Genomic DNA, 24,435 nt, shown 5'->3' with positions numbered 1-24,435 from the left:
ATCAGTAGAATCTGGTGGGTCCCTCTGAGTAAACACGGGAGGTAGCTGGAACTGGGGTACCTCCCGTGTTTACTCAGAGGGACCCACCAGATTCTACTGATCACGCCACTATACATATCCTACCTACATCCTGTGAGTAGGCAGTACTTAGAGGCCAAGCATCACAATCATCTCACACCTGTACATTTCAGTCTGCACTTAGTGTGTTTTCTTGTTGTGTTTTCTCCCACATGCTCCCCCTGGGTTGAGAAAATAACTTTTCAGAACCAAACCAAATCAAATAAACCAAATCCTATCCCATTCAGGGATCTAACTACACATCAGAATCAGCCTCAAACTGCTGCTGGGCCAACTAACCTGGTTCCCCAGTTTAAAAGAAGGCCCTCTCATTTAGGGTCACTAGATAAAGCATAGTCTTTTAGATACAGCAATAAAGATTTGTTTGTCTTATCTGTTCGTGGTGGGGACTCGGTCCCAAGTGTCCAGGCAAATCCTCTGGTACTGTGATACTTGAAGGGGCCGTCCACCCCGAACTGGATTCCGGGGAGCAGCAACACCCCCAGCCCCCAGGCTCTAAGGAGAGAGACTGAAATGCAAACCCCTCTGCTCTAAATACCTGTGCATGTGATTAGAAGAGCAGGTGAGGGAGAACTAGACCCATTGTAATCTGTGGTCTGGATTTTCCATCCAGCAGCCTGAGTTAATGTGAAGCTGTGGAATGGATCATTTTTAACTATTCCTGCACTTTCTGACCTAAAATGGGGCAGAAAGCTGCCTAACATCTTTGGACTATGTCACAGTATATATATTTATAGCGTTACTGGCAGCTAGCACCGGGGTGTCTTATAATGTTTTTAACTGGCTAATGCCACGTTAAACATATGCCAATGAGGGGCCTTATGGACATTGTTTTTGCATATATTTAGCTTTGTTGATCTCCATTAAAGTCAGGGAAGATAACATCCATTAACTATTTAGGTAACGTCACATTTGGCCCTGATTTAACCAAGCTTTGTGGATCTACCCCTTTTGTTCTAATCATGTTTACAAAACCGCTATGTAATCAGTTTCATTATCCAAAGTTATAACACTAGGGGCCTCATGCAGTAAGCGGCGCAAAGGCACTTTTCGCCCGCTTTGCGCCAAAAATGCATACCCCAATTCAGTAAGGGCCGAAAACTTGGCGAAAAGCAAAACAAACGCCAAGTTTTTGGCAGTTTATTTTTTCCGCCGTCGGCGCGGCGAAAAGGCACTTTGCGCCGCAATTAGCCATGTTTTGAAACCCGCTCAATTCTAGTAGTGGCGAGTAGCTGAGCGCCGCTCTAGAATTGAGATTTTCACACCAATCCGTCTCGTCCCAAAAAGTTGGCAAGTTGCTGGGGAGAGGCGACGGATGAGCATCGGAACAGCACTTAGAAAAAAAAAACCATTGTTGAAATATATGTTTGAAGCATGCTGTCAATGGAGCTAAGAAATATTACTTATGATTATTGCTTCTGTGGTCTTACCAAAGATATTATTTGTTACATTCAAGAGTTGAGCTTATTGACATAATAGTGTCACCGCGTACGTTTAGTATGTTTTACAATATGAGTTGTTAATGTTAGGATTATTTACGGAGTAACTCAATGTTTCTGTTATGGTGAGACTAGGGATAGTCTCTTAAAGGAACACTTCAAATAAGATGAATCATATTTGTCAACATAAACAGTGATATAATTCCTTTACCTAAAATACTTTGTAATAATAACAATGCTAGAGTCGTAAATGTTGTTATTTATTTCATAATGTTTATAATGTTAAAAGCATGATTCAAGTCACACATTATGCATATTGGTAATGTTTACATATTTTGTAGGCCCGCCCTCTCTCGAGCACGGAACCAATTGTATAACAAATTGTATAACCAATTGTGTACACACTCATTAACATTCCAGGAATACATTGGACACAATGCAGTGCAAGACTTACATGTTAAAACTCTGTTTCAGCCACCAATGACATGACAAAGGATATATCTAGTTTGTAAAGAATCACTTTGCATTCTACATATTGATTGTATTGACGGATATTTCTTTCACCCCAAAAATGTGTGTTAAATTATAAGAGATTCTTACTAAACACCTTAATATGTCAATATGCTTCAATTAATTTCTCAACATTCATGTTCCCAAATCTTATTGCACACACTTGTGTACATAAAATTTTGATGCATTTCAAATATCTTGTTAACTTGTTGGAAACAATGGTGTCGTTTATTTTGTATACATTTCACATGATTATCTAGCCATGTTTGTAACTGCTAATTAACACTTACTCATTGTTTGTAAACACGAATCTCAGAGTACAATGCAAATATATTTTTACACAACGTTCATTTATTTCAGTCACGTGACCTAAACACATGTATTTAAAGGAGGAACAATCAACACTCACTGTGACGTCTAGATGGAGATGCAAATGAGACGTTTGTTCAGGAGAAGGCGGAGGCTTATTTTGCTGGAGGGAGAAGATAGACAGGATGTGAGAGGGAGAGGAGAGGGATAGGAGGTGGAGAGGAGAGAGGAGAGAGGTGGTGCCAGGCCGTCCATGTGTGTACCGGGAAAGAACACTTTTAGATGGGCTGAGTGAGGAGGAGATTATAAATCGTTATAGATTGAGTTCTGCAGCAATCTTAGCTCTTTATGAAGACATAAGAGAAGATTTGGATAGTGTAACAGCCAGAGGTCGTGCAGTCCCTGGTCTTGTTAAAATGCTGTGCTTATTACATTTTCTGGCTTCTGCGTCTTTTCAGACAACTGTGGGCATAGTGGGCGGGGTCTCGTAGTCATCATTCTCGCGGGCCTTTAGCCAGTTTCTATGTGCACTGACTAGACGCGCTAGGAATTATATTCATTTTCCTAGAGAGCAGACAGAGTGGCTGGAAGTCAGAAATGGCTTTTATACCATAGCTGGGATGCCATGTGTGATGGGTGCAATCAATTGCACCCATGTTGCCTTGATCCCGCCTAGTCAGAGTGAGCATGCATACCGGAATAGAAAGCACTATCATTCCCTGAATGTGCAGGTGGTATGCGATGCCACTATGAAGATTATGAATGGTAGCCAGATTCTGTGGTTCCAGCCATGATTCCTTGATACTAAGGAACTCATCAGTTTTCCATGCCTTTGAAAATGGGTATTTTGGGCATGGTTGGCTGGTGGGTGTGTACATATTATGAAGTATAAGACTATGAAGTGGTAACATACATATTTCATCATGTCTAATTTGGTGACATGTAACATTATGATTAATATGACATGTATAATGTTTCATATTGGCAAATAACCACAAACATAGTTACTGTACATTTTTCTGATTGTATTTATAATAATTTGTGATTATATACATATTTGCTAATCTGTACACCCCCACCCCGCCCCACACACACAAACATACAATAACACAAGTGGCCATCAATCTAAGTCTTACTTGAAATATATGATTTGCCATCTTTTAATACAACATCGGTATCATCACATAAGGCCATTTTTCATTAACAAAAACATGGATGTGTAAGTGAACATTATTGAAATATGTGTTTACTGTTTTGACATGATGTGCATGTTTGATGAGCATCTCAGACATGGACAATCAAATCGCATGTCAAATATGTTTTTGTTTCAACATTTGTCACAATTATATCAAAAACATATTTTTAAAAACATGGCTACATTGTATAGTGTCAAAATTAATTTTAACGCTCTATTCTAGGTGACTCAGGTTACGGGATACGACCGTGGCTTTTGACACCACTGGCTAACCCGCAATCACCTGCAGAGGAGAAATATACACTGGCGACACACTTTATCGCAGTGCGGCCAGATCCGCAAGCCGGGAGATTTCCCGGCTTGCTAGTGGCCGCCCCTCGGCGTGCCGCGCGTCATAGACGCGCGGTCACGCGTCTTCGGGAGCCTGCGCCCCCTGCACGCGCGTCCAGGGCTCCCCGAGGGAGCCCTGGTGTCCCGCGATCGCGGGACAGCGGCAGGGGGTTCCGGGGGACCCGGCGGACCCGGCAGCGGTAGGGAGAGCGCCCCGATCGGAGGGCGCTCTTCCGCTGCTTCGGCGCGCGCCCGTCACACTCGGGCGCGCGCCAGGCTACTGCTGCGGCACAGAACGGGCAAATGCTCGAATAAACTGTGCCGCAGCAGTAATGTTGCACACATATCCACTCGGTCAGTTATTGAGCGGACATTTGGACTGTTGAAAAGTCGGTTCAGGTGTCTAGATAAAACGGGCTGTGCATTACAGTATAACCCTGAGAAGGTGTCTGACATTGTCATTTGTTGTTGCATTCTGCACAATATTGCACTGCATCATAATCTTCAAGGCGACATACAGGGGGGGACAGCCAGTGGTGTTGAGACACTTCAGAATGTGATCAACACCTATTTCTCAGGTAAACAACAAGGTAGATCTGAATATTAATATTAATATATACAGTCATTAAAGTGTCGTTGAATGACGTGTAACATTCTTATTATCATAGGATAGTGTTGCCTCTCCTCCTCAAAGATTGTTCATCTGTGTTGTTTGTCTAAGCACATCTGGCTATGGTATGTGAAGCTTCAATTCTTTAACTCCAAATACTAATCAAATTGTGTATCATGTATGTATGAATGAACAATGTTGTGCAAGTACAAATGTGATGGAATGTTTTATGTCGTATATGATTGAAATAAATATTTGGGTGTGTAGCACTCAAACACTATGCAAATGAATGCAAAAAACTGCGAGACTTGCGCAATACCGTAGCTCCTGGTTCAGGGATGGCTATCTGCAACAATCCAGGGATACAGCAACAAGAGATGATCCAAGGCTCTATGGATTTGTAGACAAATAATTTATTCTAGATACACTTGGGTATCCTCAATAAATTATTTTTCCAAAAATCCATGGAGCCTTGGATCATCTCTCTTGTTGCTGAATATGAGGGAAACACATGGAATATTTGTGCAAAATTCACGAGTGTTCCAAGAAAACATGTGAATTCATCTTACTAATTTACATAGCTTCAAACTATAGAATGTTCATTACTTTTTACATAAGCTCGCATGGTTTTATTACATGTTATGACATTATGCAACTATAGCATATTCCCTTCTAAATGTTGCATACATATTATTTATTGTTCAATAATCACATGTATGTTTGTTAACATGTTGAAATTGCGTGGATGTTCATGTGAACAATGTTAATGGAACACAATTAATTACAAATAATGACGAATAGGGGCATACACAGTCACATGTATTGTTACAGCATCATGTTGTTATATTTATATTTTTACATAGATGTGTTGCAACATTTTCTGACTGTATTGTGTTGTTGGTGTTTGCTCCATGTTTGCTGTGTTGGACACTGTTTGACATTGTTCTTTCATACATTGTGTAACGTATACGTATGAACAGTTGCCTCACTCCACTCATGCGCGAAGGGAACACTGAATGTGTATGTAGGACAACACATGTCAAATTTGAAGAAGAACATCAATTGCATGACAATATGTTTGTTGTCTACCTATTCTTATTGCACAGATATAATATTGTGATACATACAAGATTCTTTCAATAATACATTTTCATGTTACAAAATGTAATGTTTGTATGGAATAGGTTGTATGGTTTAAAATATTAAATTAAAATATAAGTGTTGTAATTAAATTTTTCGTAGTGGATAGAGGTGACAAGGGAGCGGGACACCATGCACATGTAAAAGAGAGATCACAAAAATAGTACAGTACTGTATAGCACAAAAATGATAATCCTATGAAATTCTGCAAAGGTTATACTCACAAGCAGACAGTGAGAAAAGGCATTTCACACAAAGTGTACACGAACAGTAGTCCCACGTAGAGGGGCGTCTGGGGACCAGGATAGGATGGATAGGGTGCACTACAGCAGAGGACAAGAACACACCATAGCGCGAACTTTGCAACAATTTAATGAATTAAAAAACACTTCACAAGTGCTCACTTACAAAGTATAAGAAGTTATCAGGCAATAAGGAATCAGAGGTACAGGCATATGATGATCTCACCGCCCCTTCCTCTCCAGGAATCGCGATTAGGTTTGGAATGAAGACGCTCCACCACAGGTGCTCCTAATTGCGGCCGCAAGAAGCAACAAATAGCTCAGCGTCTCTCCTCCACGTGTCTTGGTATCTGCCTCGATTCGACGCGTTTCGCTAGAGAACTAGCTTCGTCAGGAATCTGGCACCCTATCCTACACTTGCTCTTAATACAGTCAGTTAGCTCTTCATTGGTGGTGTATAATGGTCTCTGGTGATGTGGGATTAATGCGCTACATCTGTGACCACAGTCACCTGGGATACATGATACAAAGCCAATCCAAGATTTCCGCCATCGGGACAAAAACTGACAAACCCCTTGTATAACTTTATCAGCCACATTGTCTTAGTGACACAGTATTGGAATGTATGATACAAAGCCAATCCAAGATGGCCACCACCGGGACAAAAACTTACAAACCCCTTGTATAACTTTATCAGCCACGTTGTCTTAGTGACACAGTGTTGGAATACATGATACAAAGCCAATCCAAGATGGCCGCCGTTGGGACAAAAACTTACAGACCCCTTGTATAACTTTATCAGCCACATTGTCTTAGTGACACAGTGTTGGGAATGGACAACAGGTCACAAACCCTCTTAAATTGAGTAGTCAGTAATGGAAAGACATTGCATACAGTTAGAAATATACCCAAAAAGCAGTGTTTATACAATACTGATAAAAAGTAGTTCTAAAAGTACATTTTGAAAGAATATAAACATATTTAAAAAAATACATACAAATTACAATTATTGCTACTGTTTAAGATTTTTAATGGTTCACTCTAATAGTTAAATGACCAATTTTAAAATAAAGAATAGTATCTTTATTACAGTAAAAATTACTAAAATCCTAACTAATTCTAATTGCTATCCTTGTAGTCCAACCAGGCAGCATATATGAAATAAAAGAGAACAAAGTTAGCAAGCACATAATATACTTTCGGAGAATATCTTAAAAAGGCCACATATTAAAATTTTAAAACAGTGAGAAAAACTGCAGAAATCCACTATCATTTTGGGTTATGTATCATGGTCCAAAAGCGTAAAAAGTAATGAAAAAGCAGAATGATTTTTGGGACAGTATACAGATACCAGCCAGTAATCTAATTATTTGAAAAAATAATTTTTTTATAATATTGGTTGTTGAGAAAAGTATTATTAATTGCTTTTTGAATATATAAGATCTCCAGTCATATTCATTGAAAGCAGCTACATACCTTAGTGGATCTGAAATGTATCAAACGTACATGTAAAAGAAAAAAGCATATAAAACAGCAATGAAACATGGTATATTCACCCATCTTAACATCACTGGTTTCACATCTCATTACAACCGTCAGTAAAGAAAAATGTATTGCAAATTAAAATGAAATAAAGTATAATCACACTAAGAAAGCTCCCAACTCAAAATCAACATTAAGACCTGACGGGATCAGAGTCTTTAATTTATAAATCCAGTGTGTTTCTCTCTTTGTTAATTCTGTCTCCCTGTTACCGCCCCTCCAGTGTAATTTTACGTGTTCAATCCCTTAATATTTCAAGCTATTGGGATCTGATTGGTGGCTCAGTTCATAATGTCGAGATACACTGTGTGTGGGAAGTTTTCTTCTGATGTTACCCAGGTGTTCTAAAATTCTCACTTTGAGAGGTTGTGTTGTCTTCCCTATGTATTGGAGGCCGCATGGGCACTCCAGTACATAAATGACGTATTCTGTAAGACAAGTAATATGGCTGTCAATGTCAAAAGTTTCTCCTGTGACATTTGACCGAAAGGACCTGTTAGTTGTATCTTTATTCCTACAGGCCTTGCATGAAAGACAGCCAAAAAAGCCTTTGATCGGTCTCAACCAGTTATCATTGGGGATCTTTTTTTCCTCTATCAGGGCACTAGGAGCTAGTTGATTCTTCAAATTTTTACGTTTCCTATATATAACTTGAAGCATATCAGGTACGATTTCTTTAAGCACTGGATCATTCTTCACTAGATGCCAGTGCTTTCTTATTATTTTCCTTATATTGACTGCTTCTCTGTTATAGTTCGCAAGAAAAGCCCAATCTAAATTGGTCTTTTGGCTGGAATTATCCCCTTTCGCTCTAGGTTTTAGAAGGTCTTTTCTGTCCAATAGTCTGGTTTTACGAATAGCCTCCTCTAATTTCTCTTTTTAATATTCTCGTTCTAAAAACCTTTTAGTTAGAATTTCAGACTGTGACTCAAAATCCTCTTCATTCGTGCAATTCCGTTTAAGCCGCCAATATTGTCCAAAAGGGACATTGTCAACCCAATGGGGATGATGGCAACTAGATGTTAGTATGAAATTGTTAGTGTCCACAGGTTTAAAATACGTACGACTCTTCAATATATTATCTTCCACAAAGATGGTTAAATCTAAGAAATCAATAGAATGTGTGCTATATTGATAGGTGAAATTCAGATTGGCATTGTTATTATTAATAGAGACCATAAAATCCTTCAGTGCAGCATCGCTGCCTTTCCATACAATAAAGACATCATCGATGTAGCGCCGCCACAGGACCCAGATCACGCCGAGCCCTGGGTAGGACCAGATGTAATCGTCCTCCCAGATGCCCATAAATAGATTGGCATAGCTTGGCGCAAACTTGGTGCCCATGGCGGTACCACATCTCTGGAGGAAATACTGACCATTAAAATTAAAATAGTTATGGTCAAGGATAAAAACTCTAACTGATCAGTCATCATGTCTGAATCTGATTCTAAAACTTTCTAAAACTTTCTTTATGGCTGCACATCCCTGCACATGCCCTATTGACGTGTACAGGGAAGTGACATCGCACGTCGCTAACAAGCAACCATCAGTCCACCCTGAATCTGTCAGGATGTTAATGACGTCCGTGGTGTCCTTGAGATATGACCTTAATCCAACTACATATTTTTGTAAAAAATGGTCGATGTACTCAGAGAAATTCTGGGTAACCGACCCAATCCCTGAGATTATAGGGCGGCCAGGAGGGTGAGTCAAGGATTTGTGCACTTTCGGCAGAATATAAAAAATAGGCAGCCTGGGGTTACTAATAGACAAAATGTCAAATTCTCTTTTATTTAAAATCCCTGAAATCCTCCCCTTTTCCAATATTGTTGCAAGTTCTTTTTGATAAGTTTTAATAGGATCTTTGTCTAGCTAAACATAGGTTAACTCATCATTCAAGAGTCTCTCTGCTTCCCTAATGTAATCAGTCCTGTTCATACGGACGATACCACCCCCGTTGTCTGCTTGTTTAATTACCAGGGAAGTATCTTCTGCCAGAGACTTAACCGCCTCACATTCTTCCTTTGTCATATTGGATCTATATTTACTCTTGCTTGTGACCAGATCCTCCAAATCTTTTATGATTAGTTTGTCAAATACATCTAGGAAATTGCCCTTACTTCCTTTCGGGTAAAAGGTTGATTTGTTTCTCAGATTTGTGTGTATAAACTCTGGGTATATGATGTTCATGGTGTCTGCGGGTTCTACTATTGGATTACTCCAGTTTCTTTGTTCTACACTCTTATTAGCAAAGAATCTCTTAATAGTGAGTTTCCTGATGTATCGACTGGCATCGGTTCCCCCTCTTTCTGGCTCATTGTCCTGTTGGTCTCTTTCTGTCTCGGAGACTTGGCTCTCTCTAAAAAAAACATTCCCAGTGTTGGTTGAAACGTCACCCTTCTGTTGTGGCTTGTCTTTTTGTGGTTCACTTCTGTGTTTTTCCTCTCTTTCATCCCTTCTTGGGTGGTATCTTTCTTCTCTTGATGTATGCCCCCCCTCCCTATTGTACCTTTTGTTATGGTACCCTCTGGGTTGCCAATCATACCTGGGTCTATAATATCTATCAGGGGACCTCCTATCAAATCGTCTGTCTGACCAATAGGGAGATCTGAAGGGGGATCTGTGCTTGTCTTGAATGTAGTCTGGATGGTCGCTCCATTTGGGGCGAACATCCCTGCTGTTATCCTCAGTATGCCTTACATTCTCTCTAGGTTTATCTTCTATAATTGGAGGAATAATATTGGTATCTGATTAAATTTTTCACAACCATTCATGTTTCCCAATGATAATATATTGATAAATAAAGTGTCATTGATATTGCTCAGCACATTCAAATATCATCAAATGAATATGTTTTCAAAATCACACTTTTAAAATGATCCATTAATTGCACATTGTACACATTGCATTTTTGTGTATGTATGTATGTATGTATGTATGCAATTCACAAAACATATATGGTAATAAGTATAATCTTTTTATACATATACCTTGACGTTTGCTATGCAGGGTTCGTACGCTTTGGACATAGGTTGAAACTAAATTACTCCTAAATTCTTATTATTATTGTAGCATTTGTTTAACTTTATACTTATGACCATATATGTGTCGCCAATTGGAAGTACAGTAGCGACATCTTTTATTGAACTAAATGCCGGCGGCATGCCGGGATCTACCCCAGCTGCCGCCAGTAATAACCGCGCGCCGCCGCGTTTCCCCCACGCACCCCCCCTCCACTTCGCGCGCAATTTACTCCCCTTCCCGACCCCGAACCCGGCTCCTGCTCTGCCCCTCTGCTTCCCCGCACCCCCGCTTACCTTAACTTGATCTCCAGGGGTGTCGGGGAAGCCTGGGGAAGCCGGGGAAGACGGGGAAGCCGGCCGCGCATGTGACTGTGACGTCACAGTGCGCCGCCACGCGCCGCGGCTACCCGCTTCCCAGACGCATGCAGCCGGCGGCTTTTACTCGAATAAAAGCTGCCGCTGCTGTAGCATTGGCCACCCCTGTCTTTTGTAGTATACATTTGCCACGCACAGCAGCACTCTTATTTTACATTTACATCCATATATATTTATGATGTGGTGGCTGTAGGATTTGTACATAGCTGGTAATGTGTGTTTATGTATGTATGTATCGAGCGAGTTCTTGTAAAAGGTGTCACTGTGTGTTAATTTGCATGTCATTTCACCTATTCAGTTTCAGGATTAGAAGCGTTTTTCGATGTGTGATCATGCTGAAAATTCGGTTTGCAGAACAGTGTAAGTAATTTAAATGTGCATACACTAATAATGAGAGGGGGGAGAGGAGACTGGGGAGAGGAGAGGGGTGTGAGAGGAATTTCTTTCAAAGCTTTATATGAATTACATTGTATGAATGTGTATGTTACCAAGCATGCTAAATTATATAGAGTATATGTAGTTTCATTTAAACTTTAGATAATGTGTGATTATTTACATCCCCTGTCAATTTGTTATGTAGTTAGAATTTTATGGGAGATTTGTCACCATTTATTCAAATCATTATATCAATAGAAATGTTGAAAATACAATAGAAATGTGAAATGTATCATTACACATGCATTTGAATAACTTTATGAATACATTTATTGAAAAAGTATTGCTGTTCAGTTTTGGTATAGATAATGCTATATGTAGAACATATGGGAAACATATACATAATCAAATCAAATGTATTACGTTTAACAGTTTTCAATCTGATCACACTGTGAAATATATTTGAATTGCAAATATTTATAGATATTTAACTACTGGTATTATTACACTCCTTGGAAATTATGAATATATAAATGTGGAAGTAAAATATGTTTAACATTAACTATAAACGGAAAGAAGCTTCACTATATAAATCAGTGCTACAGTGTTTGCAAGCATTGTAACATTCATTCTAACTTTGACACGTGTCAAATCTGCAAACTCTCTTATTGTAGCCAGGCCATTTCATTGATTGTTACTCCATCTCTGAATGATATTTCTGAAATACAAAGGACATAATTATCAAAGTTTGCAATACAATGATTATGTTATCATGAGTGTGATTTCATATGATGAAAATGAGTGTACATGTTTACGCAAAAGGTACACATATGCTTCAATTCAAAGTTGTGTAATGTCAAAGTACAAGCGTTTATCCTTAATCTTGGTGTGAGCGTTTCTTTGTATGCGTACATAATAAGTGTCCACACGCAACAGAGCTTGTGCGCGCACATCATATTGGCGCCTCCATGTAGCTCGTCATAGTTGTGAGTCCGCATTGTCACATGATCACGTATCCACGTCACAGATTTACGCGACGTTCACATTAGCCGATGGGGAATAGTAAACAATTGATTGTACATCACCGTGTGTGTGTGTATATACATGTGTAATGTTCGACAAAATGGTATAACATTTCGCAACAAAACCTTGACATTTCTGATGTCATTTTGACACAAGGATTTTGTTCACAAACTTTAATAATCTATATGTACATAATGTGTGCTAGTTTACACTACATGTTTTTTGTGTGGTGCATGCGTGAGTGATATGCTGCATACGATGCAGTGTTATTGTAAAATATAATTAGCTTTGTGATTGTTAAAGTATAACAATGTTTACCTTTTTTTCGAAGTCAAAAAAGAGCTTGCTGGAATATGCTGCTGCTGCCGCTTTTGCCGCCGCTGCAATGCAGACACGGATAACCCATGGTTGAGTCAATACTGTGATCCGGAGGCGCATACATCTCGGTGACACCGTCATATGGTTCCGCAGCGGTTCGTGGCCAGGACACGGGCTGAGGCAGGTACACAGGTTCTCTGTTTTCCCATGCAAACAGGTTTTGTCCATGTACGTTTGTAGTTACCTCCACATTGCATCTCACATTGTGGTACGCACTGTTGTTGGCTTCGGTACGAGACAGCACTCTGTGAACGTTGGTTGTTATGGGGATTACGTAAGAAGTAGCTATTTAGCAGAAGATATGTTCCATGTTCAAAAGTAATCTTAAACGAATCCACAACTTTCCAGCAATAGTACATTTGACCAGGCCGGGGGTAGACTCGTTCAAAACATTAATTCTTTGATAAGTTGTAACGGACTGATACTTTCCATTGTTTTTGATTTGTTTGTTTTTTTGTTGCTTCTTTATAGTAAGGATATTTGTCGGCAATAAATGCATAAATCTCACGGAGAGTTGCTCGTTTATCTTGTTGTGATTTGATCGCTTCAAAAAGTAAAAATTTGTATGATTTGAGTGGTCATCTCACACTTGAAGCCATGTCTATTACCTTGTAGTTTTTCTTTAAGAATGACAATTTCAAAGCATCTCTTGCAAATACACAATTGGATACCTTTTATCAATGTGACGTTATTCTCAAGGTTAAAATACAAAAGGGACTTTTTACAGCTCCTAGACTCCCACAACCAGGTGTTTATAAATAAGAGCATGAGCAAATACTTAAAATACAAAGATTTTTCTAATTGGTAATGATTTGTAATGCAATGTTTACCCAATTATTCTGCCACAAAAGTGTGTTTACATTTCAAAAGATAAATATTTTGCGGTGAAGTAAGCTAATTTGTTATTTATAACCATTATAACACACATATATACAACAATACCAACACACTGAATATGTTTGTATACATCTACTCAACAAATACTATATGTATATATATATATATATATATATATATATATATATATATATATATATATATATATATATATACACACACTACACAGAACAATATATATATATATACAGTGGTCTACAAATCACTCAAAAATCTACTCGCCGAACAAAAAAATCTACTCGCCACCTAGTACCACAAGTGTGCTGCTTGGGCCAACAGGAGCTCGCCACGATGTTAAATCCACTCGCCCGGGGCATGCAAATGTATAGGTTTGTTGAACACTGCATATATATATATATATATATATATATATATATATATATATATATATATATATATATATATATATATATATATATATATATATATATACATGTAGAGGTATCAGTACATTTCTCTGACTCTGGCCATAAGATGAACGATCTGAGGGTTGCCATACTCAAAGGTAATCTTAAAACCCCAAAAGAGGGACGGTTGCATGAATACAAATTTATGCAACTGTTCGGGACACTTAGCAGTGGCCTAAACAGAGATCGAAATTTTATGAGTCATTAATGACACTAGCGAACTCTCTTCCCATGAGCGCTAAAGGCCATGTCTGTACATACTGTGCTATATGTATGCACACACAGCTGTCTCTCACACATACTAATACTCCTTATTTTTCCATCCATATACACCAATAGGGACCACATAGTATCCACACACACTTTTAGTTGTGCTACAAACTCTCACATTTCCACACCCACCCACACCATTTATATCCCTCTCACTCCACACACACCTTGTGTAGAGCACTGTTTATACTGTGGGCTCTCCATTCATTTTTATTCACACTGATACACATACACACTCTTTCTTCACTTGCTTTCAGTTACCCTTTGACACCTCTAGCCATAAAACACATCCACACCGGGGGAAGGAGAAGCACAGATAACATTCCAAGAGACACTGTTTTTAAGTTATCCTTGCTTCATTCATTGTAACATCGCCGGAAGAAGAGATCAGTGTATCTCGAAAGCTCGCACAAATAAAAGCATTTCGTTAGCCACAGAACGGTATCATCTATTTATTTTTTGATTATATATATATATATATATATATATATATATATATATATATATTGTTCTGTGTTTTCTATGTAAAAAATATATGTATGTTGCTTTCTAGCCATCTATATGTAGATATAATATATATTTGCATGAAGTTTCTATATATCTGTATATACAGATATATCTAAATGCACATCTGTATAGATAATAATCTCACTATACAGAGACTACTCTGTATATAGAGGGAGACTACTCTGTATATAGAGAGAAACATGTCTATCTATATATGTCAATGTATCTGTATAGCTATAGAGAAGAGATTTATACACACACTAATATATATACATATATGTATACATACATATATATATATATATATATATATATATATATATATATACACATATATCTATCTATATCTATATATCTATATATACACATACATTCATTCATTCATATTACATGTACAGTGGCGACACAGCTGAGTCTACAGCGGCCGCCACTGAAAACCGTGTGAAGACGCGGGTTTTTTTTTTTACGCAGCGTGCCGCGCGTCACTGATGCGCGGTCACACTGCAAAGGGTGCGTGCGCGCATGGCGCGCGTGCCCAGGTCTCCCAAAGGTGGAGCAGGGTAGGGTGGGTGTGTGGGAAAGGAGAGGGGGACCCAGGGGACCCGGAGACGAAGAGGGAGAGGACGCAAGGGGGAGAGAACGTAAGGGGGAGAGAACGTCAGGAGGAGCTCCGGCTGGCGCGTGGCCAAGTTCGGCGCCAGCCGGGAAGCAGCTGCGGGACAAACCGGGTGAGTGTTCGACTCAGCCCTGTGGCTACTGTAAGCCACAAAACACATAGAAGTTTTTTTACACATACATACACACATAAATAAACATAAAATTGGAAGGCAAGAGCATATTAGTGCCTCCGTCTACCAACTAGAAGCTCACTTTTCAAACGCACTCCTGGGCGGTTAAAACTTAACGTTTAATAATTATCTTATGAAAATAAATTCTACATACAGAATAGTATTAATATACACACAATGTACTTATACAGGGAGGGGGATGGGGAGGTAGGGTTGGGCTCAAGGTGTATAACGCTATGGCATATATCTGAAATGAATCAGAAGAGCTAATTAACACCTAATGTTGCCTATTATTATAGAACATAGGATCTCTGAATAACAACCACTTACAAGACTCTAATCACTATACCAACATACATGTGTTGTGCGGCATAAGGCGTAGCATATCGATCAAACCAACCTGTAATTGTGGGATGTAGCACCTAACAGTGTGTTGATAAATAATAAACTGCTGTTTTAAACTAATAAAATGTAATATTGTCACTGTAGATACAACACAATAACAAGTTGGTGGTACGTGGATTGTCTCTACGCCTAATGATGTTGACATACACAGCACACAAATCAATCACAAATATAGATGATAGAAAGTATAGATGCCTGGAAACAGCTGTGACTAAACACTCTGCTAAAAAGATACAAGCAGCATACAAATGAACCTGTGGTATATGAACATGCCGTCCAAATAAACCAGTGCTACTAAGACAATATCCTATAAGGAGCAATAGGCACTAATATGCTCCTGCCTTCCAATTTTTTGTTTATTCATTAATATCAGCTCATCAATTGCACCCAAGGTCACACTAGGCGTTTTGGGCACACCCATTTAACACAACATTATTACTTTAGTGAGCTGTATATTTTGTTTGTATTTACATACACACATACATTCATACCTTGTTAATTCATAAAGTAGAATGAGAATGACATTCATACAGAAAGTTAACGTTTTCTTTTATGTCATATATTATGTACATAGTATTTTTATTAATATTTTAAATTTGTATGTACTTATTACATATAACGTTAAGTGTATCAACTTTTGTATACAGTGTAATAGAATGACAATTCAATAATTATCTATGTTCAAGTACTAATGTAGATTACTTTTCAAAACACAAATTTGAGTAATATGACATACAATTTGTCTATGGGAAAACTACATTTGTCTTAAATTGTTATGGACATTTGTCTATTATAATCTTTACATAATTAGCATTTTTGTTTAACAACCAAAAATGTGTAATAATGTAAAAACATTTATTAATGGACAAATGAATCTGAATGCTATCTAATTTCACCTTCACAACACATTAAAATCACTAAACTATAAAATATGTATGCATTTGTTGGCACACCAATAACAACAACAACAACAACAACAACAACACAAACAAATATTCATAGAAAAAATCATGTGTTTATTTTTTTGATTTTTTGATTTGTGACCGAGTAACTGGCCTGTTTGATGGCTCCCTTTCAGTTTTTTCGTGGCCTACCTCCTCTGTTACTTGTCATGGTTTTCTGGGTCATGACTGCTGCACTTTGTGGCTGGACAATTGCTGCTGCACTTTGTGGCTGGACAATTGCTGCTGCACTTTGTGGCTGGACAATTGCTTCTGCACTTTGTGGCTGGACATTGCTGCTGCACTTTGTGGCTGGACATTTGCTGCTGCACTTTGTGGCTGGACAATTGCTGCTGCACTGTGTGGCTGGACAATTGCTGCTGCACTTTGTGGCTGAACAATTGCTGTTGCACTTTGTGGCTGGGTATAGACTGGAAGAGTTTGTGGCTGGTTAAAGACAGGTGCACTTTGTGCCTGGGTATAGACTGGAGCACTCTGTGCCTGGGTATAGACTGGAAGAGTTTGTGGCTGGTTAAAGACAGGTGCACTTTGTGCCTGGGTGTAGATTGGAGCACTTTGTGCCTGGGTATAGACTGGAGCACCTTGTGCCTGGGTATAGACTGGAAGAGTTTGTGGCTGGTTAAAGACAGGTGCACATTGTGCCTGGGTATAGACAGGTGCACCTTGTGCTTGGGTATAGACAGGTGCACCCTGTGCCTGGGTATAGACTTGAGCACCTTGTGCCTGGGTATAGACTGGAGCACTTTGTGCCTGGGTATAGACTGGAGCACTTTGTGCCTGGGTATAGACAGGTGCACCTTGTGCCTGAGTATAGACTGGAGCACCTTGTGCCTGGGTATAGACTGGAGCACTTTGTGCCTGGGTATAGACTGGAGAACTTTGTGCCTGGGTATAGACAGGTGCACCTTGTGCCTGGGTATCGACTGGAGCACCTTGTGCCTGGGTATAGACTGGAGCACTTTGTGCCTGGGTATAGACTGGAAGAGTTTGTGGCTGGTTAAAGACAAGTGCACTTTGTGCCTGGGTATAGACTGGAGCACTTTGTGCCTGGGTATAGACTGGAGCACTTTATGCCTGAGTATAGACTGGAGCACTTTGTGCCTGGGTATAGACAGGTGCACCTTGTGCCTGGGTATAGACTGGAAGAGTTTGTGGCTGGTTAAAGACAAGTGCACTTTGTGCCTGGGTATAGACTGGAGCACTTTGTGCCTGGGTATAGACTGGAGCACTTTATGCCTGAGTATAGACTGGAGCACTTTGTGCCTGGGTATAGACAGGTGCACCTTGTGCCTTGGTATAGACAGGAGCAGTTTTTGTCAATGTTTTACAGAAAAAGGAAGTTCTTTCTGTTTGTGTAGTTGATAATTTTCTTTTTTTTTAACCTTATTTCAGGTGCCTCTTCAAGAATTTCACCTGTACTAGATGTCTGCATCGCTTCAACCATTGTTGGAGATTCAAGATGAAAGATTCTTACTTCAGAGAAGTCATCATTGGATGAAAGTTGCACATCAGTTTGTGGTGACAAAACGCCACCATAGAAAGAGCCATCATTGTTTGCGCTAAAGTGGCCTTCATTTGCTGTTGACTTTGTCTGAAGTTGATTCCCTTGTATTAGAGTGTTTACAAAAGTTTTGAGTGTGATATTCATTATATGCAATTCTCCTGGGATTTTGCCGATGATATTTTTAATATTCCTCATTTCTGATGCCATAGTTTGATGTACTCCCATAATTTCCTGATGGTGGGTATTTTGAATTTGAATCATCCTTGCTTCGGAGGCATCAATTGCTGCCAAACTGTCTTGTTGGTTCCTGGCATGATGTACTTGATGTGTTTGTGTTAATACTGGACTCGGAAGATCGTTATGTTCAATCTCTGTATGTAGAAAAAACAAAACACCTAAGTCACATTTAACATTGTTCACATATTTTTATGTAAGCATGTGTGTTGCTCAAATTCCTGAGAAGTAAAATTATAATTATATTCATATAAAATAATTGTTTATAAATTACTTTGATGTGGCATTATTTACCGACATTGTAACATGATCGATTGAGTGAATGATTACATCAGGGTTGATCTAAATGATTATGCAGAGCCCCCTTTTCATCCATGCAAGTTATTGTGACCCCCCCCCCTGCCTGATAAAAATCGTCCTTTTTTTTTTTTTACGGTATACAATGTAAATACAAATGTGTAAATACTTATTTTGACATTTTTCAGTAGCTACATTATGCTGCTGCCACTGAGAGCGGTGACATCACCAACTCTGAAAGCATGAACACAGGGTGTCCAGCATAATTTGGCACACAAGCGGGGTGGCATGGATCGGCCCAATATCTGTGTGTGTTTGTGTGGCTGTGTGTATACATTGAAACACGCTCAGCAACAGTCAAAGTGAAACCATTTTGACTCCACAAGCGCCAAGGTTGGGAGACTGTATGCCCCCCAGTTTGTGCACTGCTGCATGAAATCACACACACACACACATCACAACACCCCCAACCCCAGGTGAAACTACTACTACTACTGTACTGCAAGTTCCAATCACCCATGCTTCTTAACAGTGGAGCGACAAAACAGACAGGAAAAGAAGGAATGCTTGTGTCTGTGTGCAAGAGAAGCCCCGTCCACGGTGCAAGCATAGGGAAGCAGAAAGTAGCTGAAGTTGCTTGGCTGCACCGTACACTACGGTGCCCACTCACGTTTCATGGCAGAGCCAGCGCCACCACCATAAATAATTTTTACATACACAGTTTGCACAACGATGGTTTACATCATGTAATATTCGTAACTAATGAATGCTGGTGATTGTACTACTTTAGATGCACATTTATGATAAACTATGTACAAAATAAAAAATAAAACATATCTGATGACTCACTGGAATGATTTGCAATACTTTATAGTTTGTGAGTATTTAATGTTCAACATCAAGTACGAATATCTGTGGAGGCAAATTATTCATGTAATACGAGATTTTTGAATGTTTTTATTTCTTAAACGTTTACATTCGTAGTGACCTTAGATAGTAGCAACATATATTAATTTGAAATGCTAACTTGTGAGGCATAACTTCACACACCCTCCTATCTCTTGGTGAAATTTATATGAGTGCAACATCATATGTGCCAAGTTTCTATTAATAAGTATGCCGATATCACCAAGATCTGCATGTGATCTGTGTTCATACATCTGTTTGTTGTTCCATATAAATGAACATATTCTATAATAAGAACATTATAGCCTCACCTTCTACTACTGATGATGACACAGAAGATTCAGGTGTGGACACCTCTTCTTGTCTCGTGGGACGCACAGGGGACTATATGAAGAATAAAAAACATTTATTTGACAATCACACATTTGTTCATGAGAGTATCTGAACTGGGAGTACTTAAGATTAATACAATTGTTATCATTGTATTTCTCACATTTCAGTTGTGAGGAGCATCTGTATATGCTACATGTTCCACTTGTCAAACTTATGCACCTACAGTGGCGGCCCGCATTAGTCTAATGCGGCCGCCACCGCAGGTAATTTAAAACCCCGTTCAGACGCAGGCTTTTTTTTTTTTCAGCGCCATTAGGCGCTGATTGGAGAACCGGACACGCGTGGCTGTGAGATGCGGCTGGCGCGCGGCCAAATTTGGCGTGAAAAACAAAAAGGCAAAGAAAATTGCGGTTACGCTTTAGATTAAGCTTAGCCGCAGCTGTAAAGGAAATATACTATGTAAATGTAACTACATAAGATATGTAAATTCATATATTTAAGAAGGCTTCTATAAAAGTAATTGATAAAATACAACATCCAAAAAAGTGTTCATGTACAGTATGTAAATATAATAAACATTGTAATATAATACACAAGATTACAATACAATTTGTGTAGTGTCAAATTATATGCAACATTTGTATACAAAATGTAATCATGTGAAATTAGTGACCTGCTGGAAATGTTTCATCATAGACGCCGATATCCCTATCACCAGGCAAACCAGCAATAACGACTGGCAACAATTTGTCACGCAACTGCTCCTCCAACGTAGTTAAGATTACAGGTGAGGCTGGAGGTCCCCCTCCAGTGCCGGAAGCATGTCTCCGGCCAAATTGAATTTCTTCCTTCAAATGTCTTCTTAAATCGTCAAAACGTTTCCGACAATTTTTATGTGTCCTGACCTGATTGCCACAGGCGGACACTGATAATCGAATATTCTCCCATAATTGACGTCTGGTCGTTGAACTGGTCCTGCCTTTAAATATAATAAAATAATGGTGTACTATTAATTACCTTCTTTCGTAAGGACTCAAAAATGTGTGTTGTATTTCAAACATTTTATAACATGCTCTTTTATCTTAAATGTGGCACACGAACAAAACTACAAATGGGTATACATAGAAAGATATACAGAATTGACAATATGTAGAATGATAGGCAAAAGCTGTAACAATACAGACATATTTGAAAAACATGCTCTATGACAGGCCTGCACAACTCCAGTCCTTGAGGGCCGCAAACAGGCCAGGTTTTCAGGATAACCCTACTTCAGCACAGCTGGCTCAATTAATGGCTCAGTCATACTGAGCCACTAATTAAGCCAGCTGTGCTGATTTAGGGATATGAAAAAATGTTGTATGGTGCTCTAGAAAAAGCCACAATGTGGTAAGCATGATGTTTGGAAAAATTAACCCATTGAGTAAATAACTGTCCAAAAAGATGTAAACTGGTATACTATGATCCCACGTAGCACAGTAGTAAGGATATATTCATAAACACCTGCCGGTGACCAGTATAATTAAAAATCCAATTCCATGGAACAGTAGAGAAATATCAAAGTAATATCCAAATAAAGTAGGTCAACTGGAATAAACTCACATGGGATGAATGTCCACGATATGCAGTAAGTCCAAAGTTTCCAGTGATCCAAGGGTTAAGTGTGCCTCCGTCTGTAGATGAACATGAGGAAGGAGAGAGGAGAAAATACAGAGCACTACATCCAGTTCTGGCAGATCAGCAAATAACAACAAGACTGCGTTCCCATAATAAAAATTGAAGCTAGTTTAATGGATCAAAAATAACAAACAAAAACACCAACGCGTTTCGGACTATGGATAGCCCTTTATCAAGGTGAATACACACTTACCAACTGGAGTACAATTTGTACATGATCACGATGCCATGGGAGCCAATCGCCATCACTTACGGGTACGTCACGTGACACGGAACGCGTAATGTCAACACGTCGGGAGACGCGGCACGAGTGCATTACCAATACAAACACGCGACGTCAGTGCGCAAAAGGACGTGAGGGGTGAGGCATACGTGCCCAGCCACCAGTGCAAAAAGCTCTGGCCAAGGTACACTGAAATGCCAAAACACATCCCTCAAAGAACGTCTGATGGAATGGGCGCATGACGTCAGCACGCCAGTCGACGCGAGACACAGCGCTCCAATGCTCCGCGCCGCTAGGCGACTGACTCCCATGCGTCACAATCAGGATACAAAAAACAATAGCTTTATTCATACTAAACATTGACACTCCAGACAAGTTAAAACTAAGGACATACAAAAATGTTAAAAACAAATATAGAAAAAAGAAAATAAGTTAAAAAACAATTAAACAATAATTAAATAACATCCGTAGATATTAGGTATACATATATCTTAATAACGAATGGTAATGTGCTTGAAAGGGTATTGAACAAAATCAAATATATATTAATAAAATAAAGTCACTTGTAAATATAAACAGGACGTAATTCATCAAGCATAAGTAATCATTCTCAAACCCAATACACAGAAAAAGGATGAATAGAGATTGTAATACTAATAGTAATAGCTTATTAAGCTAATTGAGCATTTTAAACACTTTAAGCTCTCTTAAAAATAAAATTGTTGTTAATGCATGTACAGTATATGTAATAAAATATAACATATTTGGACATTCCGTATCATTGCTATATAGAGTAAACACTGAAACACAATCATGTATCAAAAATAAGGGGCCCTATATCCCAGTCTGAATTTAGACCATATGGGATACGTGTTTGGAGAGTAAAAATCCAATATAATTCTCTTTAATTAAGGACAGACGACAGAGAAGCCCAATGCTACATCCAACATGACAGAAATACACAGTAAAATACTTATATATTCTCTTGAAATAGGGTCATTTAGTTTAACCCTTTGGCCAAAGCGTTGTAAGCTTGCGAGCCACGTCAAGGCAGACACCTGTTCGCAAGTCCTAACACTACCAGATAAAATACTAATATACCACTATTAGGATTCCCTCGTTTGCAAGTTCCTCATTCTGCTGGATATAGACCCACTGTGGTCTTTCTCCTTCCTAATAGAGGTAAATGAGAATTTTAATCCTAATAGAGGTATATTAGCATTTTATCTGGTTGTGAACAGGCATCTGCCTTTACTTGGCTCGCAAGCTTACAACGCTTTGGCCAAAGGGTTAAACTAAATGACCCTATTTCAAGAGAATATATAAGTATTTTACTGTGTATTTCTGTCATGTTGGATGTAGCATTGGGCTTCTCTGTCATCTGTTGTATACATATGCCACGCTCAATAGCACTCCATTTTGACACATATACATATATATATTTTGTGGAGGCTCAGGGGTTTCCAAAAAGAGCTTGCTGGGGTTCTGTGTTTTGTTAACCCATTCTCAGCTGTTCCAGCTGGTGGAGGTTAGTGGCTCCTCCTTCCCAGGTTTTAAGCCCGCCCCTCCCCACTTCCCTAGTTTGCAAGTTCCTCATTCTGCTGGATATAGACCCACTGTGGTCTTTCTCCCTCCTAATAGAGGTAAATGAGAATTTTAATCCTAATAGAGGTATATTAGTATTTTATCTGGTAGTGTTAGGACTTGCGAACAGGTGTCTGCCTTGACGTGGCTCGCAAGCTTACAACGCTTTGGCCAAAGGGTTAAACTAAATGACACTATTTCAAGAGAATATATAAGTATTTTACTGTGTATTTCTGTCATGTTGGATGTAGCATTGGGCTTCTCTGTCGTCTGTTGTATACATATGCCACGCTCAATAGCACTCCATTTTGACACACATACATATATATATATATATATTTTGTGGGGGCTCAGGGGTTTCCAAAAAGAGCTTGCTGTGGTTCTGTGTTTTCTTTTATTAAGGATATTTAATCTGTTGCCTCCCCTAATTGGACACGGTACATGTTCTATGCCTAAAAATGACATGTTGTTCACATTGCCCAAACTACAATTACTGAAATGTTGGGACACAGGGTGGTTAGAATCTTTTTTGATAATCAAACGTAAGTGTTCAAGTATACAAACTTTTAAACATCTAATAGTTCTTCCTATGTATTGTTTACCACAACCACATTTTAACAAATACACCACATAAGTGGTATCACAATTGATGAAAGAGTTTATATGATATTTTTTACCCGTCTTAGGGCCTCATGCAGAGAGCAGCGCAAAAAGGAATCTCGCCATTTGCCGGCGAAAATGGAGCTTTAAACCGCCGGAAAAGGCAAGTTTAAAAAAAAGCGCCTTTTTTTTTTTTTGCTTGAAATTCGCCGCGCGGCTGGAGAGTTTCTAATCTCTCCAGTTTTTTTTCCTGCCGTATGCAGAGAGCC

At 39.0% G+C, this 24,435-nt stretch overlaps 2 protein-coding genes across 24 annotated transcripts in view; both read right to left on the bottom strand.

Annotated features, from left to right (window-relative positions):
• GULP1 (GULP PTB domain containing engulfment adaptor 1) overlaps window positions 1-24,435 on the bottom strand; it is a 479,313-nt gene that overhangs the window by 58,891 nt on the left and 395,987 nt on the right. For 15 of the 23 annotated variants that reach the window (XM_075608428.1, XM_075608427.1, XM_075608432.1 and 12 more), the window contains one exon: window positions 2,437-2,499. The exons of the other annotated variants lie outside the window; for them this stretch is intronic. In XM_075608428.1, the coding sequence (XP_075464543.1) occupies window positions 2,437-2,499 (63 nt within the window). The remainder of the gene's footprint in view (window positions 1-2,436; window positions 2,500-24,435) is intronic. 23 annotated transcript variants of the gene reach the window in all.
• LOC142499293 (uncharacterized) lies at window positions 17,873-21,089 on the bottom strand. The gene is made up of 3 exons (XM_075608450.1): window positions 20,756-21,089; window positions 20,061-20,133; window positions 17,873-18,683 (listed from the first exon to the last, which is right to left on the bottom strand). The coding sequence occupies exons 1-3, from the start codon at window positions 20,774-20,776 to the stop codon at window positions 18,133-18,135; spliced, it is 645 nt and encodes a 214-aa protein (XP_075464565.1). The 5' UTR covers window positions 20,777-21,089; the 3' UTR covers window positions 17,873-18,132.

The sequence above is a fragment of the Ascaphus truei genome, chromosome 7 (assembly GCF_040206685.1).
Source record: "Ascaphus truei isolate aAscTru1 chromosome 7, aAscTru1.hap1, whole genome shotgun sequence".
NCBI lineage: Eukaryota > Metazoa > Chordata > Amphibia > Anura > Ascaphidae > Ascaphus > Ascaphus truei.
Note: the sequence above shows the minus strand (reverse complement) of the source record. Positions and strands in the feature narration are given on the sequence as shown.